This window comes from Rhinatrema bivittatum, chromosome 15 (genome assembly GCF_901001135.1).
Source record: "Rhinatrema bivittatum chromosome 15, aRhiBiv1.1, whole genome shotgun sequence".
Lineage (NCBI taxonomy): Eukaryota > Metazoa > Chordata > Amphibia > Gymnophiona > Rhinatrematidae > Rhinatrema > Rhinatrema bivittatum.
The window spans coordinates 61287035-61302817 of NC_042629.1; the positions used below are offsets into that span (position 1 = coordinate 61287035).

General features: G+C 48.1%; 1 protein-coding gene across 1 annotated transcript in view; it reads left to right on the forward strand.

Annotated features, from left to right (window-relative positions):
• The window catches only part of EPHB2 (EPH receptor B2), a 319521-nt gene that overhangs the window by 285385 nt on the left and 18353 nt on the right, over positions 1–15783 (forward strand). Inside the window, 7 exon segments of the mRNA XM_029578869.1 lie at positions 1508–1670; positions 3195–3303; positions 6748–6815; positions 8637–8759; positions 11185–11432; positions 14282–14497; positions 15481–15630. Of these exon segments, the coding sequence (XP_029434729.1) occupies positions 1508–1670; positions 3195–3303; positions 6748–6815; positions 8637–8759; positions 11185–11432; positions 14282–14497; positions 15481–15630 (1077 nt within the window).

Sequence of the window (15783 nt, forward strand, 5' to 3'; positions counted from 1 at the left end):
GGAATTGGTCCCTCTTACCTGACTGCGAAGGTGAGCGGCTGTCGCCTCCCCTCTCCCCCACCCCGACCACAGAAATCTTCGAGGAAGCCAAAAACATCTGGGCCACCCCCCACCTCTCCATGATTAAAGGAAGCCCAAGATTCAGAGCCTTCAGGGGAATGGCATCAGATCCCTGGAACTTCCTCTCCCTCTCCCGGCCTCTCTGCAAAGCATTAATGATTATTTGGACTTCTAGCACCAACTGAAAAAGTGGCTCTTTGGCCAGCGAACCAGTGCAGATTGAAAAACGGCTCAGCAACTAAACGTACCTGATCTAAGTGATAATAACCTTCATCTCAGATGTAAACAAGATAATGTAATTTACTCTGATGCTTATAAATAATGCCTAAGCCGGTCCTCATCGTATTCTACCTTGGAGTGATATACAAGCCATGAAAGGCGGAATAGAAATCTAAAATTAAATTATCGATTTCATGGCCTCCGAGTGACGGCATGGTGCCATCTGATGACATCAGTCATTGGTCTGAGTGTTTAGAAACCAGTGAAAAGACACAATGAGGAATACAGGTTGGGGGCTCTACTGAGATGATCTAATTTCAGAACTCTGTGAGGGTAAGCAAGTAGAATTATTTTGTTAGGAATCCTGAGCAATCACTCTATCCCCTTGTGCCTCCGTCACTGATTATCTGTGTGACCCTGGGGGAGTCACTTTATCCCCCTGTGCCTCAGTCACTGACTCTCTGTGTGACCCTGGGGGAGTCACTTTATCCCCCTGTGCCTCAGTCATGGACTCTCTGTGTGTGTGACCTGGGGGAGTCACTTTATCCCCCTGTACCTCAGTCACTGACTGTCTGTGTGACCCTGGGGGAGTCACTTTATCCCCCTGTGCCTCAGTCACTGATTCTCCGTGTGACCCTGGGGGAGTCACTTTGTGTCTGTGCTTCAGTCACTGACTCTGTGGGACCCTAAGGGAGTTGCTTTATTTTCCTGTGCCTTAGTTTGCCCAGCCTTAAAATGGTTTCATGTTGTATAAGCTCACACTGATCACTCCGTACATACTAGTGGTGCTGTTAGGTCATACTTTTTTATTTATATATTTATTTATAAATTTTTGTATACCGTCATTCAGTTATTCTATCATGACATGTTTACAATCATATTAACAGGATAGATCATACAAACAAAGCATAAAATACAATATAAGTAAAATTAACAAGAGCATAAGAAAAAAATTAATAAAATAAGTGCAAGATAAACATGGGCTGATTTTGCTGACGTGCACAGTCACAGTTGTTTCCGCTGATCCGTAATTTTTATCTAGAATCAGGTGGTCACCAGTGAATATTTCCCCTGCTCATGGGATCTGCGCAGACTCCGGTCCTAATCATGTAAAAATATGTATCTGCTGTTGCCGTTGGGTTTTTTTTTCTTTCAGGAGACATGCTGCATATACATTAAAGCCTGTGGATTTTCTTTCTTTTTTTTTTTTTCCCCTTTTCATTGGCAGGATCTGACTGAACACAATTCCACCTTGCTGAAAAGCCCCACTAACACCGCCACTGTGAGCAGCCTGAAAGCGGGCACCATCTATGTGTTCCAGGTGCGGGCGCGCACAGTCGCTGGCTATGGGCGGTACAGCGGCAAGATGTATTTACAGACCATGACCGAAGGTGAGAGGGCAGGCTTCCCTGCTTGTTTGCAAATTTGGCATAACTAAAATGAGAGAGAGAGCGAGCGCTGGGAAGAGCCCGGGCACTTCTGTACTCTGAATTAGAGAGTATGCAAGCTAGCAGCACTGCCGGGAATCAGCTCTTCCTTTGATTGCTTCCAGCGGCTGGACAGATGTTCAGAATTAGGCAGGAGGAGAAAGCTGCGACTGTGTCAGGAGGAAGTTTCTATCCTGTACACATAACGTGCACACGGGGTCATCACTAGAGGGAATTTATGACCAAAGCCTCCAGTTTTCCCTGATTCTGCACTGAGGAATTTGCTGCACAAAATATACTCCATCTTTGTACAATAGTTTTATGTAAATACGCGGAATTAAGGTTAATTTGTTCAGAGTCCGAAAAGCTTTGTCCGCAGAAGGAAACTCTGCATTCTTAGAGGCTTCTTGAGGCAAGTTTAGCATCAACACCCTGAGCAGGCAGACCAGTCAGGATGGTCTTAACAAGGCGCAAAAATCCTTTGGTCTTCTATGAAATACTTGGGGTCCAAACATTGGCAAAGGAAGTCGATGAAAGAACAATAGGATTTAAAATTAAGTGTGATATAATATGAGGATCATATCCAAAAGACACATGTGTAAAAATCTCCCCCTTTAAAAATCTCCCCAGATAAAGTGGTGGAGCTGGAGGTGTAGTAAGGGCAAGCTAACATATTTAGCCGGGTAGCACATATCGAGCCCTATCTGGCAAACGTTGTGCAGACAAATTGGTATTTAGCAGAAAACTTATTCAGATGAGTTGCACTGAATATACAGATAACGTTATCCAGATAATTTACCTGCTCACTGCTTTTTTTTCTTATGGACCTTGGTGTGCAGTCAACTAAAGTATTTTAACATTAATATGGAATATTATGGACTGGTCAAGACTGGTTTGCATTTGAAGGAGATGTTAAGCAGCCTTCCCTCATTGCTTCCATAAAAAAGATATGATTTAAAGCTGAGTCAATGAGGTTTGACATCACTGCATATAAATAATAAAACATGGTTTTCAAAATCCAATTTGCCAAAGAAACATTTTCCTTCCAATGTATAATGATTTCTGCCTGTGAAAGCGACAGCGCATATGGATGTTTTAAACTTCAGGCACGCCACACAATTTTAAAGATCGTGCACACGGCTCTCCGTGCACCTTCGCTTCTGAATCCGCACTTAGGGTGCAGCAGAAAAGCATGACTGTGTACGGAAGACAATTTCTGCAAAACGCACTCCTTCAGGGAAGTAACATTCACCCGGCTGGTAGCTTTGGGTGCTCTGCTGTGTGGACATTCATGCCCACCCTCATGCCATCCTCCCTCGCTCCCCCCACCCATCCCCCTTCTGTTCTGAGGCTTGCATAACATAGCGTGATCTCTAGGCTTCTGACGGATCCAACGTAGAGTCCCTTGGTGGATTCCCAGTGTGTGTGTGTGTGTGTGTGTGTGTGGGAACAGTCGCACAAAACATTTTTTTTCCCTTCTTCCCATAGCTGAATACCAAACCAGCTTCCGAGAAAAGCTTCCGCTCATAATAGGGTCCTCTGCAGCCGGGCTTGTCTTCCTTATCGCCCTGGTCGTCATCATCATAGTATGCAACAGGTATGTAAGTTATGCTCACACATGCACACCTCCTAAGTAACAGTAAATGTATGTTGATAGTGTCATTGATTTACACATGCTAATATGTAAAAGGTACTATAAATGCATTCCATATGTCATATTGGAAGCTGTCTTTAAAACTATGCAAGTAGTTGCCTCCCCCCCAGACCTAACTCCACCTCTGATCTCATGAGTAAGAAGTCCAGGCTTTGTTCATCCCCAAGGATAAGGTTTTCAATGCATACAGGGTGCTCAGTTTTCAGGAAGTCGAGTTTACCCAGGCAAATGGCTTTTTAAACTTTGTCCTCATGGTGCATTGATTGCTATAAATATATCCGTCCTTTAATGAGCCGGGGCCTAATTCAGGGACACTGAATGGGAGCTAAACCTTAGTGTGCCAGACCCCTTACAAGTAAACTTTCAAAAGCTTAGTCTGGACAACGCACAGAAATGCAGGAGTTACTCGTGTAGGTTGGCCGAACAAGCTTAAAGGGATTCTCAGCCGCTAAAAACTTGACATGTATTTTCACACACTACACACGGCACTGGCTGCATAAAATAAGTAGCGGGGGGGAGGGTATTACAAGTGCATTTCATCTTTTTGAAAGATGCGAGTGCAGCTGGTACACTCCTGTTTTGTAGTTCTTGAATGCGCTGTGCACACTTTCTGGTGCAGCGGCCTGGTTCTCAGGTTCCCTTCAGGCGGGCACCTTTTGCTTGCAAATCGGCTTGTTCCATGCAGGTTCGAAAGTACGCAGGCAGCTCTGCAGTAAAGCGCCTTGCTGTAGTTTTTGGGCTCAGATTTCAAAGGGTTTAGGTGCCGGACTTTGGGAGTTAGGGGCCTAAATTGGCCCCTTTGAAAGTCAACTAGGGCCGAGTCCCCAGATTTTGGGGCTAAAGAAAGTGGGTGGGTGTAGGGCAGGGGAAATAAGTTAAGGTGCTCGGCTCTGACTTTCTGCCTTAGCTACCTGACAGGATGCTGCATTCCAGCAAATGAACTGCAGGCCTAAATGTAGGGGCCTATTCTGCTCTTTGATTTGCAATCTGACTTTCTCGCAGTGACTGAAAGCGCTACCACAAAAGAGTTATCCGTCTAAATGGCCCCACAGTGTCTGACTCCAAATATGCAGCAGGGGTTTACCATATGGTTTGCACCTCTCTCAGGGGTCTAAAATGATACATGCATGGCCCTCTTGCCGTTCCTCGTTCCTTGTGTATCTTGCCCTTGCCCCTGCATATCCCGTCTCCTCTCCCTCTGTGCCTTCCTCTTTCTCTCCCTCTCTCGCTCTCCTTCTCTTGCTGACTCTCCCCCGCTCTCTCTTTCCCCCCTATCCGTTTATCTCTCCCTCTCTCTCTTTTTTTTTCCTCCTGTATGTCGCTCCCTGTCTCGGCCTCTGGCTTCGGTCCAGACCAGTCCACAACATTTCATTGGCCTGAAGATTATGCACACGCTGCCAAAGTTTAGTGCATTAAAAGCATATAAAAAACAAATATTACAAGCCAACCACATGAACAGAATTCCTGATGCCAGGGTTCTGTTTGACATCCGATATGGTCTTTATGTTCCCTGCCTGGTTTGGGGGCAGGATGCAGGAGAATTTGCTGCCGCCTCTCCAGTTTCTCTGAGGTTTCCCCGGCTCATGTTTTGTGCAAGGCGCTGGTGGATTTAGACTGACAGGCTAACACCCCACAGTCTTTCGCGAGTCCTCGGGTTTTGCCCAGCTCGGGAGGAAATGCCCTCCCCCCTGTTCAGGTCTCCCCTTGCACGGAGCAAAGGGTTCGCCTTGCGTGGCTTTCCAGGCCGGTCCCCGCCTGCTGGTTTGTGGTCCCTACGAGGAGCTGCCTGTGCTTTTTTTTTTTTTTCTCCTTCCCATGCATCTCCAGCCCTCTCTCCCTGCGGGGAGTCCTGATGTGAAGGTGGGCAGCTGGCAGGAAATAAGAGGGACTGCTTCTTTGCTGAGAGGGCGGTAGGTGCCTGGAATAACCCTACCAGCAGAGGTGGCAGTCATCAAATTCAAGCACACTTGGGACAGGGAGAAAGATGGCCGGCGATCGGGTAGGGTCTGCAGTGACCCCCTAGACTGGGGGGGGGGGCACTGGGTGTACCCAGGGCACCTGATTTGCTGAGAGTAACTATCTTATTCCGCTGCATCGTGATCTTGCAGGGACGTCCTTGTATTTTTCCATTTGCTGTTCGTTAGATATTGATTAGGGATAGACGCGCCCCCCCCCCCCTGACCTAGTTTGAATCCAGGTTTAAATTGTCAGCATTTTTTTTTTCCTGCAGATTTCCTTTGATAATTGGAGCCAGTTTGAGCCTGATTCTTCTTACCCTGATAAGACACCCGCGTGCGATACCTGCGAGGAGATTTCGTGACTTGTGTGTGTGTGTCCCCCCCCCCCCCGGCCATGTCTGAGAACTGAGGGCGCAGGGAAGCCAGGGGTGTGGCACAGGACGGGGGAGACTGGAGGGGAGTGCGCCGGGCTGGTCCGGCGCTGGCGATGTTAGTGGCCGAAGGTGGCAAAGCGCTGATAGTAAAGGAAAGAGGACGGAGGGGGAGGGGGTCTGAAGCCATCCTGGACGGCGCTGTGGCAGAGGAGGTGGGGGGCCTCAGACAGCGGGCGCAGGGCTGGAGGGGAGATGGGGGTTAGAGTGAGGCTGAGCACACCTGGCTCTCTCCTCTCTCCCAGCTGAGGCTGCCCTCCTTTACCCTGAGTGCAGAGCTGTAATTGTGTAACCTGCTTTCTCCCCTACTCCAGTTTGGAAGGTTCAAACCAAGACGGCTCTTCCTCAAGCTCCCTTTCCTTCTTGAATTGTTGATGATTTTCTTTGATCTTTCTCCCTCTGTACCTCTCTCGCTCGCTCTTTCTCCAGATGTTTGCCTCTATCTTCTTTGGGCGGAGTCACCACAGGTCCCTCAATGTTTCTTTCCCTGCCATTTTGTTAAACGTTTTGAATCCCTCCCCCCCCCCATCTAGATGCTGGCCAAGGACTACGAAAGGTCTCCTTCGAGACTACCCCTCAGTGCCACTTTTTAGCCAGGGGGGGGGGGGGGGTTGCTGTGGTACTGGGATTGAGTCTGTTGCCTCCACAGCACGTAGGAGTCTCACGGGCCGTATCAGCCGTGAACTTCAAAGCCCGCAGCTCCTGCACCGCGGCAGCGCAGACTCACCTCGGGCCCAGCTCCCTGCGGGATTTCTTGCACTGGTTTCTCTGTCAGCTCTTGCCCTGTCTTTATCCCTCTCCTCTGACTCTGTTTCTCCTGTGTCTCGCTCTGTCCCCCCCTCTGTTTGCATCTGTGTCTCTTCCCCTCTCCCCCCTGTCTCTGTTCCTGGTCTCTGTCTGCCTCTCAGGCAGGGTGTGTGCAGGAGGACTGGGCAGAGTGGGCTGTGGTGGTGGTGGTGGAGGAGGAGCCTCTGCTCACTGCTGTCTTCTCGTTTCAGAAGGCGGGGCTTTGAGAGAGCAGACTCGGAGTACACGGACAAGCTGCAGCACTACACCAGTGGCCACAGTACGTACAGGCTGCCATCCCCAGGGCTGGGGGTTCGCCCACTCGGTTCGTTGCTTGGTTCTTTCTCTCTTTCACGCCTCTCATTGAGCACCAGACCGGCACTGGCCACAGGGAGCTACCCCTAGGGGGTGAGCCTGGCACCCTCCAGCTCCCTCTGGCCATCTTCCTGGGTCTCGCCCAGCTCTTCCCAGTGTTGTAAGGGCTAAGTCACATGAACAGTACTTCAGCCCTTTCAGGCATCAGGATACTCATTTCTGAAAACACAGCCACAAACTTGGAAAAAAGCATGCACACTTCCAGAACGTGTTCAATGAAGAGAGATGTATTTTATTATTTACTAACTGTACTTTGTGCTTTCTGGGACACTGGGCAATATCAAATTGAATGAAATAAATGTAATTGGGGGGGTCCTTAGTGTGAAGTTTATTTTACAGTTTTTCATGGTCAACAGCTGGGATTTCTGAGCATTCAATTTAGTATTTGTTCTGTGAATTATTGATCGCAAAGGGTTATAAAAGAGGATCTGAGCTATTGAATGAGCATTAATTGGATCTTTACTTACCCTGGATCTTGCAGACCTCCCCCACTTATCTTTGATGGGCTTTGTACCTAGGACTGAGCCGAAATGCACTGGGTGATTAAGGGAAAGCAATGAGATGTGCAGACATCAGGTATGCACACCCGTGGAACGGCTTATAACAACTCACTGTACGGTTTTCAGGATACTGCAGAAGGAGGAGGAAAGGAAATCTTAATTAAACAAGTCCTTTTGGCATATTTAACTTTTTCACCTTCTGCCTTAAAAGGACACCAGTGTCCTGAAACAAAATGCCTTTTGTTTTGTTTTTTTTAAAAAAAAGAGTTGCACAAGAAATTCGAATGGCGCCTTCTTTTTGCAAAAACATCACAGTAATCTGTAAGAAAGTTCCCCTTGATGCTATTTCATTGCTTCCTAGAGGGATTAGGGGATGGGGGACGTAGCTGAAGCCAGGGCCCTTACAACACTGGAGAACTGGGTTTCATCGCATGCTGCATCCATGCCTCACCCTCGGAGAGACGCCGTGGTGCGGCGGCAGGACCTGGCCTTCATCCACCCCTGTCTCCACATGCACAGAATCCAATTCCTCTCGGGCAATTCCGCCCTACAGATACGAAGGCGTGGGCCCGGGAGCGGGCGCCGCGACGATGACACCGCGAAGGCGCGCCGGCTTATCCAAAGGGAGCGAACACTACAGTGTCTCCCCCTTGCTAGAGCGGAGCAGTCCCTTTGTTGAATTACCACGTGCATGGACGCTTTTGCCCATTATTCGAGGCAGCTGCTTCTTATCTTAATTTGGGAGCCGCCTGCTGGATGCCCCGGGTGCGGGGTGGCAGTTTATGGAGGCCGCCTGACCTGCAGTGCCCGTCTGTTAACGAGCGCGTGAAGCGGCTTGCGGGTGTGGGTGCTGTGAGACACCCGGCTCCTAGGCATGCACTCACTCCGGCTGGAATCAGCTCTTTGCACCCTACGACCAAGGAAGTCTCTAGCATGTCTTTTCCCTTTGTGACATCATCAACCAATTAAAAAACCACCCATCCAATGATATTAGATCAGAATGTTATTTGCTGTCGTCCTCACCCTCTTATTTGCTGTCGTCCTCACCCTCTCCCTCTGGCTGTCCCTTCCTCTCCCTCTCATGTATTTTGCCCATGTTAATATCTGTTGCTCATTTCTCTCCTGTCACTCTCCCTCTCCTTTGCTCTTTCTCTCTCTCATCCCCTCCCATTCTGTCTTTGCTAACCCCCTCTGCGCCCGTTCCTCTGCTCCTCTCTCCGGAACAGTGACCCCCGGGATGAAGATTTACATCGACCCATTCACCTATGAGGACCCCAACGAGGCCGTTCGGGAATTTGCAAAGGAAATCGACATCTCCAGCGTGAAAATTGAGCAGGTGATTGGAGCAGGTAGGAGTCTGTCAGGTGCGGCTCCGGAGGTGTGGTGAGCCAGGCCTAGCAGCGAGCCCTCTGGCTCGGAGCATCTCTGGCATCGGGGAACCAGCACAGCCCTTATGGCATGAGTGACAGTGAGGGAACTAGTGAGGGTACGATACTGAGAGAGAGCTGACGTGTGCGTGAGCAGCATTAGAAGCAGTATAAGCTGGGATTTGGGGTCTAGCCCAGTTCATAGGGGGTGATAAAGCTAACATTACTCTATACTTGTTAGTCTCGGTTCTCTGTCCTGTACCCCTAGCCTTGGTCTCATACATTCTCTTTCTCGAAGGTGCGCAGTGAATGTGATAATATGATTATTATGACCTAGTGTAGTGCATGGTTGATAATCTGATATTAGAACATAGTGCAGATTTTCTGGGTCTGGCTTCTGCTCCACTGGTCAGCCAAGACTGGGGTGGCTATAGAGGCAACATTCACAGCTCCTGGCAGGGCAGGAATCCCAACCAGTGCTCAATGGTGACACCAGTTGGCTGGGCGTACTGGGGTTCTCGAGAGAGCCATGATCCAATGGCTGCCAGTCAGTGACTGTCACTGCAGAGGCTGGGCTAGGTGGAGTGTTTATATATATTAGGGCAAAAAAAATCAGACTACTAGTTGCAAATGGAGGCTTGTGTCACCATAGCCCAACAGAAACTGGTTCTGACTGAGCTGGGAGCAGGAGGAAACTGCCAGGCTAATATATATAAAACATGGTAAGCTGTACAGTGTGTGACTGATAACATGCTATTAGAACATGGCATAGTGTATGGTTTGTGACAACATGCTATTAGAATATGGCGTGGTGTATGATTGATACCATGCTATTAGAACATGATCTGATGTTTCGTGTGCGATTGATAATACATTATTATTAGAACATGGCATAGCATACAGTGTGTGATTGATAACATGCTATTAGAACATGATCTGATGTTTCATGTGCGATTGATAATACATTATTATTAGAACATGGCATAGCATATAGTGTGTGATTGATAACATGCTATTAGAACATGATCTGATGTTTCGTGTGCGATTGATAATACATTATTAGAACATGGCATAGCGTACAGTATGTGATTGATAACATGCTATTAGAACATGATCTGATGTTTCATGTGCGATTGATAATACATTATTAGAACATGGCATAGCATACAGTGTGTGATTGATAACATGCTATTAGAACATGATCTGATGTTTCATGTGCGATTGATAATACATTATTAGAACATGGCATAGCATACAGTGTATGATTGATACCATGCTATTAGAACATGATCTGATGTTTCATGTGCGATTGATAATACATTATTATTAGAACATGGCATAGCATATAGTGTGTGATTGATAACATGCTATTAGAACATGATCTGATGTTTCGTGTGCGATTGATAATACATTATTATTAGAACATGGCATAGCATACAGTGTGTGATTGATAACATGCTATTAGAACATGATCTGATGTTTCATGTGCGATTGATAATACATTATTAGAACATGGCATAGCATACAGTGTATGATTGATAACATGCTATTAGAACATGATCTGATGTTTCGTGTGCGATTGATAATACATTATTATTAGAACATGGCATAGCATACAGTGTGTGATTGATAACATGCTATTAGAACATGATCTGATATTTCGTGTGCGATTGATAATACATTATTATTAGAACATGGCATAGCATATAGTGTGTGATTGATAACATGCTATTAGAACATGATCTGATGTTTCGTGTGCGATTGATAATACATTATTAGAACATGGCATAGCGTACAGTATGTGATTGATAACATGCTATTAGAACATGATCTGATGTTTCATGTGCGATTGATAATACATTATTAGAACATGGCATAGCATACAGTGTATGATTGATACCATGCTATTAGAACATGATCTGATGTTTCGTGTGCGATTGATAATACATTATTATTAGAACATGGCATAGCATATAGTGTGTGATTGATAACATGCTATTAGAACATGATCTGATGTTTCGTGTGCGATTGATAATACATTATTATTAGAACATGGCATAGCATACAGTGTGTGATTGATAACATGCTATTAGAACATGATCTGATGTTTCGTGTGCGATTGATAATACATTATTATTAGAACATGGCATAGCATATAGTGTGTGATTGATAACATGCTATTAGAACATGATCTGATGTTTCGTGTGCGATTGATAATACATTATTATTAGAACATGGCATAGCATATAGTGTGTGATTGATACCATGCTATTAGAACATGATCTGATGTTTCGTGTGCGATTGATAATACATTATTAGAACATGGCATAGCGTACAGTATGTGATTGATAACATGCTATTAGAACATGATGCGGTGTATAGTGTGGGCTGTCTCTCTCACCCCTAGGAGAGTTCGGAGAGGTCTGCAGCGGACACCTGAAGCTCCCCGGAAAGCGAGAAATCTTTGTGGCCATCAAGACGCTGAAGTCGGGCTACACGGAGAAGCAGCGGCGGGACTTCCTGAGCGAGGCCAGCATCATGGGGCAGTTCGATCACCCCAACGTCATCCACCTGGAGGGGGTGGTCACCAAGAGCACCCCCGTCATGATCATTACGGAGTTCATGGAGAACGGGTCGCTGGACTCCTTCCTACGGGTAAGGGCTTCATGGGGAGGTCTCAAGAACAGTAACAGAGCTGGGAGAAGAAGAGGAGAGCCAAAAGCATCACAATGGGATGAAAAGGGGCACTAGGGTCTGAGAGCAAGAAGGGAGGGAGACGGCGTGGGTAAGTGTCTAGCAGGTGCCATGGCTTGAAAGGATGCAGAGCACATCATTAGGGTCCCAGAGGCAGGAGAACAGCGGGGGAAATCTTGGTATCAATGTCCACCTGGGGAGAGATGAAGTTAAGGATAGTAAGAGAAGAGGTCAGGGTTAGGGTTAAGACCTTTGACATTGTTCTACGTGCCAGACTCATGAACAAGCTGGGTAGCCAGGAGCTAAGCCTGAAAGTGGTAAACTGGTTTAGCGACGGGTGGGGTGATAGGCAAAAGATGATGATGGCAAATGGCATTTACTCCTTAGAGAAGGAGCTGGCCAGCCCGGTGCCCCAGCTGCCGGTTGTGTGTGCCAGGTCAGCTCAGTATTTTTTTTAAGAGGCATTCCAGAGGTGTCTGAGGGATTACGCTAAGATCCCCAGCAGAATGGACACTCTAGAAGGCGTCGAGAAAAGCTCAAAATGTGATCAAGAATTTGGGGGAGTGGAGCAGAGTCCACGGATGCTTTTTTACTCACGGACTTTCGAAAGGAAAGTCCATGTATACTCTCACCTCGAATCTCGCCAGGGTTACAGACTGATACCCGTTGTCGACTGGTAGACTTTGTTAGTAAAGTAACGCCCGTAAATACAATCTCCGCGTGCTTTTTTTTTTTTCCTATGCCACTGAAAACATCCCCCCAGGAGCACCTTTCCTGAAATGCAGCAGAAAGTACTCGCGAGGTGGAACGCTTTTACCTCTGCCGAGGGTCACTTCCAGGCAGCCGGTTCACGCAGGAAAATCCCTCTTTACCCCACATAAAACAGCTTTGAAAAATTGTCTTCAGCAGGGGAAGCTCTCAGAGCGGCTTCCATGAATCAACGGGGCCTTAACCACTGGGAGCCCCCTGCCCCCTTGAAAACTCCCCCACCTCTGTGGTGGGAGGTCTGTGCCCTAGCCCACGTAGATCCTGCTAGTGAACAGGGCTAACGTTAGCTGGATAACCTCATCTGACTTAAGTTGAAGGTTATCCAGGTATATTCAGCATTGCGGCCGTGCCATTGGATATCCCGGCTGAGTTTACCCGGCTAACCTAAGCCAGCCAGCTGCCTTCTCAGTGTCGAATTCTTTGATTTTTAAAAGTACCCGCATAAACATCTGAGGAGGATAACACCTCCAGATATAGCAAGGGCAGGCCTGGGGCACCATACGTTTTCTGAATCGGTTTTCACAGGGAGCTTTTTACCTTTGAAAACCGACGTGAAGTCCGCCACTCGATTTGCTGTACCTGGATTTCCAGAAAGCATTTGACAAGGACCCTCACAAGAGACTTCTTAGGAAACGAAAGTGTCACGGGATGGGGGGGGGGCCCGCGTCCTGTTGTGGATTGCCAACTGGTTAAAAGCTAGAAAACAGAGACTAGGGCTAAATTGGTAAATTTCCCCAGTGGAGAAAGGGTGAATAGTGGTCTGGCAGGGAAAGAGGCTGAGGTTAAAGCAGGCATCGTCTGCAGCCACACTGGGCAGCAGGTGCTGAGACACAGGACAGGCGTGAGTGGAGTTGCACTGTGCCTCTTGCATCCCGATTTTACTCAGGCATCTTTCCGCATGCTGTGTCCCTGCGGGTAGGAAAGCTTAGAGGCAGATATTCAAAGGCTTTGCCCTGGTAACTTTTGGCACTGCCTGGACGAAAACCAAGCTTCGTGAATTCCTGCCCCCCCCCCCCCACCTTCCCTTGGTTCCCTTGCTAAAGTTTGTCCTGTTAACCCATTGCCTGCACAAAATTTAGCCGGATAAAAAAGAAGCAGTGACAGAGGCATGGTTACATTTTTAGCCGGCGAGTGCTGACATTCAGTGCTACCTGGCTAAAGGTAGCCAAGCAAGTCTGATTGCAAAAAGGCCTGTCCGAAAGCTCCCTGGCTTTATTAAGCGGCACGCTCATTCAGATAACTTCCCCAGCAGCGGCCCACTGAGTATCCGCCTTAGTAAGTCAAGCCGCTGGTCGTATCTTATCACCAGGCTGAATCAAAGTGTAATGAAGGATCTTACAGCTCCGGTATTTCATGTCTTGGAGGAGAATCACAAATGTCCCTTTGTTGTTTTTTTTTTAACTCGCTCTCTGGAGGTAGGAAATCAGCTTTGTGCCGGATTAATTACAGACTTGGCCCAAAACAGAGTGAAACCGTTGCTGTGGTGCGGCATGAATTGACTAGGCCCCCGAAATCCGCTTTCCCATGCAAACAATGGCTTTCCCCTTACCGTAAAAACCCTAGCCCGGCCTGTGCAGAGCGCACCCGACCAGCAGTAAGCCCCGGCCCAGCGGCTGTCCCCCAAGCAAGGAACCCCTTTTATTGCAGCCAAGACACCTTTTCTAAAAAAAAAAAAAAATGCTGTGAGCAATTCCCCACCCTCCCTCTGGGCAGCAGCAGCTGTGCTTGGGCCACCTATCTCAGGGAGCACCGCGACCTCTCCCCAGTGAGGGTCTCCTCACCCCCCCCCCCCCTGCTCAGTGACCGCTGGCCTCTTCTGCATCATGGCGAGCCCCCCTCTCCTCAGTCACGCTTGAGACTCTTCCCTTTCCTCGGTCACGGGGAGCTTCTGCCCCCTCCTCCTCAGTCATGGGTGGGGGGAGACACACACACGCATGTACACCCAGCACTCTCCTTCCCTTTGTTGCGGCCTGAGCAAGGGTCCGTGCGTGATAGGCAGCGGCTCCCTCATGCCTCCCTTTTTTTTCCCCCCCACATTTAAGCAAAACGACGGGCAGTTCACAGTCATCCAGCTGGTGGGCATGCTGCGTGGCATTGCCGCAGGCATGAAGTACCTGGCGGACATGAACTACGTGCACCGGGACCTGGCCGCCCGCAACATCCTGGTGAACAGCAACCTCGTCTGCAAGGTGTCGGACTTCGGCCTGTCCCGCTTCCTGGAGGATGACACCTCGGACCCAACGTACACCAGCGCACTGGTAAGGACAGACAGACGCACCCAGACTGAGAGCACTGTGCTTGGGAAGGAGGACAGCTGGACAGTAGTACAGTGGTAAGGTGGACAGATGGTGAGCGATGGATAGCAATGCCCAGGGAAGGTGGACAGTAGATGGGACACTAGCACATTAGTTAAGGAGAAAAGAGAGCGAGCAGGTGGCACAGAGACCCATTTTTAAAGAGGTCTCTCACTGATGGACGAAGACATAAAACGGCTGTGAAGACCTTCAGGCCTATCCGTTCTGCCAGCTCGACCCTGCTTATTGCAATGCAACAATCCAGACTGGATCTCCAGCTTATTTTCCAACTCTATACTTGACCCTGACTTCTAAGTGCCGGAGAGCCCGATATCACATTTAGAGTAGTAGGACTGGGAAGGAGATCATCTTGAGAGAATCAGATCACTTGTAGAACGTAGGCGAGCGTCACAGGGAGGCACAAAAGATAGACAGAGTACGTAGCACAATCAGGGTACAGGAGTCTGTCTCTTTCTCTGTCTCCCTCTCTTCCCGGCATTAAGCTGAAATCCCTGGTGCTGTCTCAGAGTTCAGATTAATTGTGTGCAGTGACTAGGGATGTGTCAGACACTTGCATTTCGCTTTTAGACTGCTCTAGGAGGTTGGTGCTCTGACAAACACTCAACAAGCCCTGGTCCTCAAAAGCACATTTGTTTTTCACTTGGCTTTCTTGGCTGTATGTGAGGCATCCCCTCACTGTAAGACACCCTCTTAAAAGAGACTTTAGTTATGAAACACAATGAACCCTGCTCTTCCAAAGTCATTCCAGAATGGTCTGCATCCCAGCCAGCAGATCCCCCTCTTTACAAACCTTTATCCTCTACCTAACATTTTTGAGCTCCTGACCCCTTTAGGGAACAGAGTGTGAATCCTCCATAGGAATGAGCGGAGAGAGGCGGAGTTGTGGTTATTAATGGTAAAAGACTTTCCTTCCTTCCTTTCTATAGGGCGGGAAGATCCCCATTCGGTGGACGGCACCCGAGGCAATCCAGTACAGGAAGTTTACATCGGCAAGTGATGTCTGGAGTTACGGCATCGTCATGTGGGAGGTGATGTCCTATGGGGAGCGACCTTACTGGGATATGACAAATCAAGACGTAAGTTCCTGTCCTGCAAGGCTGGCATTGCCATCTTTGATAACTAACGCAGAATTGCTTACTGTCGCACAATTAACTCTTTCGTTAGCCTGTAACGCATCGTTGCACTTCATCTTTCCGGAGGATAGCGATGAAGTTCTAGACCAGAATCCT